General features: G+C 35.3%; 1 protein-coding gene across 1 annotated transcript in view; it reads right to left on the minus strand.

Moving 5' to 3' along the window:
* Nucleotides 1-4,573, minus strand: part of MMP13 (matrix metallopeptidase 13) — a 10,381-nt gene that overhangs the window by 2,884 nt on the left and 2,924 nt on the right. Inside the window, exons 5-8 of the mRNA XM_007448560.1 lie at nt 3,786-3,947; nt 2,228-2,345; nt 1,094-1,227; nt 2-134 (exon numbers count right to left, since the gene is read on the minus strand). Coding sequence (XP_007448622.1) covers nt 2-134; nt 1,094-1,227; nt 2,228-2,345; nt 3,786-3,947 — 547 coding nt within the window. The remainder of the gene's footprint in view (nt 1; nt 135-1,093; nt 1,228-2,227; nt 2,346-3,785; nt 3,948-4,573) is intronic.

Here is a 4,573-nt window from a genome sequence, read left to right on the forward strand (position 1 = left end):
GAGCGTCTTCCCTGTATCCTCAAAGTGAACGGCCGCACTTATCTTTTTAACCTCTTTTGGAAATCCCAGGTCGGATATTTTTCTGGGATAACCTTCCAGAATATCATAACCATTAAGAGCCCAAAATTTTCTGCCTAGAATAAGTAAAAGAATTGTTTTATTATTCAAGAGAATCTATTAAAACTCACATATGTAGATATTTAACAAAGAAAGACTCATTTTACACATTTAGAAATAAATCAGTGTTTGTGATCACCATGTTTATGAAACACAGAAATATCCACATTCTTCAAACAAACAAAAAAAAAGGATTTAAGATGCCAGTTTCATAACTGTAAGTATCCCAACCAAATATCATGATTAGTTTGACAATTTGTTACCTCTGAATATTGTTTGGAACTGGGTGAAAAATACATTAAGATTTCTGTATGAATAAGCAGCGCAGTAGGAATAGGAAATTAACTTGAAAACTCAAATTTTATACCAGTAGAAAATTATTTTCTTCTCTAAAAAGTGACTTCATTATAGCATTAATTATATTAGTCAAACAATAGAAACAATGTCAGTAAAATGCTATGTAGCCATTATAAATTATGATCACGAAGCTGGAATAACAATTTGGGAACCTATGTCAAGGGAACAAGTAGAATATTAAAATGTATATACATTATGAATATAAATATTTAAAATACATATTTCATATGGTGAAAGACTAGAAAATAAAGTGATAAAATAAAATAAGTTGACTTTTCAGAAGGGGGAATTATGGATAATTTTTTTCAATTTTTAAAAATGTATATTGTTATTACATTTGCTTAGTAAATAATTTTTAAGAGGAAATAAGATAAAAAACTGACATGATTGGTGTGAAATAAAGAGTGGATATGATAAGTAATAATGTAGACTTTTTACTTGTCAAATTGGGGACACTTGGTAGAAAGGTTTCAGGTGCTTTCTGGTTCCCATTTTGTTATACTTGATTCTTAATTTAGGTGTATTTTTGACAACAATCATTTTATTAAGTCTCTGGTAACATCAAGTTCATCACTGCCTGCTCTGGAAATGTGGGAGGTCTAAGTGGTGGAAAGATTACCTCTAAAGATGAAGATAAGGTCATGGGAAGGGTGCTCATATGCAGCATCAATACGGTTGGGAAGTTCTGGCCAAAAGGATTTTGTTAAAAACAGCTCTGCGTCAACCTGCTGAGGATGCAGACGCCAGAAGAATCTAACATAAAAGTAAAAATGCAGAGTTTGCCATCATTTTTTCAAGTGCAATATGTCTATCCTGCTAGCCACCTCTCTCCACATCAATACAGGTAAGTTAGACACAACCACTCCCTAGCACCCGTGAGGGTGAAAGATTTCCACTTCCCTTAAGTGCCAGTTAAACAAGCTGTTGCTATCTTAACTCTATCCTAAATTATTGAAGTCTAAAATCTCACAGAGCCTTTGTGAAGACTCCAAGTCATTTGTGGGCTGGGACCATGCTTTGTTCAATTTTGCATATCTTTTAAGTGGCAAGCAAATGTGCCAGGCACTGTGTTGGGCTCTGGAAAGAAAACATGAGTGACACAAACTATGCTTCCAAGATCTCATGGCCTGGGGAAACTGATATATGAGAAAATACTGGAGCACAATGAAATTAGAGCTATAGTAGAGGAGGTAGGAATGCTATAGGATCACAGATGAGGGAACAATTAATTCATTGAATAGATGAACAAATGAACAAATAAGGATATTAAAACAATATCAAAATTAAAAATTAGTATTTCATTTTTCATCACCTATAGATTTAGGTTGTACAGTGCTTCCTCTCTTAAATTCCAACATATGTTACCAGAACCAAAGTTTTTCCATATCAAAAGGAATTCATGTGGAATTATGAGTAACAGCTTACTAATATGGTAATTGATTTCAATAACTGTGTTTTAAAATAAATAAATTGTATTTCTATATTTACTTTGTAAATATGTCTTTATAAGAAAAACTACAACCAAAGATGTAAAAGGAAGCTATACAATGCCAAGATTATCCATTGAAAAGTAAAACATTTATCCATCAGTTATTTACTTCCTCTCATATATGTAAATAAACTACCCAAAGTTCTATTATTTTCACTAACTTCACCTTTCTTTGGAAGTTTGACCACACTTTTTGGCAATTTGAAGACATGGCTTCACAAATGTTTGTTACATGCAGGTTTTATAAAATAATACGAAGAGTACCTGTCTTTAAAGATCATTGTTTCTCCTCGGAGACTGGTAATGGCATCAAGGGATAAGGAAGGATCACATTTGTCTGGCGTTTTGGGATGTTTAGGGTTGGGATCTTCATCTCCTGGACCTGCAGTCATGAAATGAGTGAAGGAAGTTACTGAGTATGACCTGACTCTGCCAATGGAGAGCAGAAAGGGCAGTAAGTCCTGCCACCACTACATAATGCTCCAAAGAACCTGTAATCCTACTTCCTTCCTCCATGGTTACCAAGTTCTTGCCTACGGACTTCTCCTTCTGTTTTCATCTTTCAAGACCCTTGAGAATCATCTCAGCTACAAACTTAGCTTTCTTGAGGTTGGTGATAGAAATGGGGTGGCGGGGGGGTGGGGGGAAAAGACTTTGAGGAAACTTTCCCCATGCTTTGCACAACCTATTGACGGACTTCGCTTGAGAAACACATTCCTCTCAAAGCCATTTCTGGCGGCATGCTGTCTCTGTGGCAACCCTCATTTGGGCTCTTTCTCTTGCCTATTTTATCAGCTGTCAACATCAGCTCATGTCGCTTTACCAGTTGACCACATCACAGCTGCATCTCAGTGAAAATCTAGGTTTTCAGCCATTCTGGTATGACTGGCCACATGTTGGGAACTGTTCCACCAGCTCACATGAGTGCAGAAGAGGTGCAGTAAATAAAATAATTCTAAACTTATTTTTCTCTAAATAGGTCCTATTAGTTCTATCATTAAGTTCCTCAGTCAAGATATTGTAGAAATAGTAAAAATTGCAGAATTCTTGCCTGTGCCTACACTAGCTGCTGTAGTAGATTTAAATCCAGAAAGGAAAATAATAGGTTGGGGTGGCCTGAGCTAGTTTTCTGAGCTCTGTGTTCTAGAAGTGTTTACACTGATGACTGTGTACTGTGGTTTTACTTCTATTTATGGTAGTTACTTTTGCTTGTTTGGGTTGAAGTTTAATTATTTTGTAAATATTATTGAAAATTTGGAAGAAAAAAAAGGAAAAGATTCTTACAAATGGTCACTGTAGATGTTGGTTAAAAACTAACACAGGCCACTTGAATGGTTTCTACTGTGGCAAACAGGGGTAGTTGAAAGAATACCCAGATTTTGTAAAAGCTGGTTAAAATCTCACTTTCTCCCTGTTTAAGCTGGGTGAAAGCTATCCCAAAAGCTGTGTTACTACCCAGCTGTGTTTCATCCAGCTGTGCTGCTATCGATACACTATTTAAACTTTACAGGCTTAGTTTCTTCATTGGTTAAATGGTGAATAAAATATTTCTTTCTGATGTCAGAGGTATTGTGAGGGTATCAAATGTACCTTACAATGTATAAAATACAAACATGAGGAGTTACATTCTGCAAAAACTTTGGAGAATGGAATATTTTCTACTTGAGCAGGTAGTTTGATTTGGAAAGAAAAAATGAGCGTGTTTCTCCAGGTTTTAATAACAAAACCAGGACAGCAATATTGGTAATGGTAAATTCACTAATAATCTAGAAAATAAATGTATATATCTCTTCTGCTGTTAAACTGATAAATTAATAGTTACCATAGAGAGACTGGATCCCTTGTACATCATCATCAGGAAGTATAAAGTGGCTTTTGCCAGTGTAGGTATATATGGGAAACATGAGTGCCCCTGGGTCCTTGGAGTGGTCAAGACCTAAGGAATGGCCAAACTCATGGGCAGCAACAAGAAACAAGTTGTAACCTGTAAGAAAACAAAGAAACTGAGAAAAAAATCCTCCAACGACCAATTCACAGAATAAATATTATTTTCCTCAACTATCTGGTATGTCACCATTTCTCTTTCTTGGCTATTTAACTCACTTTTTAAAGTTAATATTCAGTGTCTTAAAGGAAGATTTAAAACATTGATTTAATCATTATAAATAATTTGGTGTTCTCTTTGATTATAGCTGCCTACACAGAGTACCAACACATTGATTAGTAATCAAAAAAGATTTATTGTGAAGACACTAGTAATCCTGATTTGCTCTTTGTTTTCTCATGTCAGGTGAGGAAAGTAGACAGTGATGACTTTAACTGGAAAGTCATGGGAAAAAATATAGGATGATACATATCTACAGTACTGCTTAGAACATCATCTAAACTGGAGGCAGCATCCAAAGGTATAATGACCAAACATAGAGGATGCATTAAATAGGATCTCTGAGAATCTACTTGGGAGCAAATTCCAACCAAATGATCCTTTCCAGAATATCTCTAGACTCTAGAATTTAAAGAAACAGAAACTCTGGACATGATTGGCCAACTTTCCTCTATTCTCGAAGACTACTATGTCACTGTATTTACACTATTTCCTCTAGTCACTCT

Source organism: Lipotes vexillifer, unplaced genomic scaffold (assembly GCF_000442215.2).
Source record: "Lipotes vexillifer unplaced genomic scaffold, Lipotes_vexillifer_v1.1 scaffold593, whole genome shotgun sequence".
Lineage (NCBI taxonomy): Eukaryota > Metazoa > Chordata > Mammalia > Artiodactyla > Lipotidae > Lipotes > Lipotes vexillifer.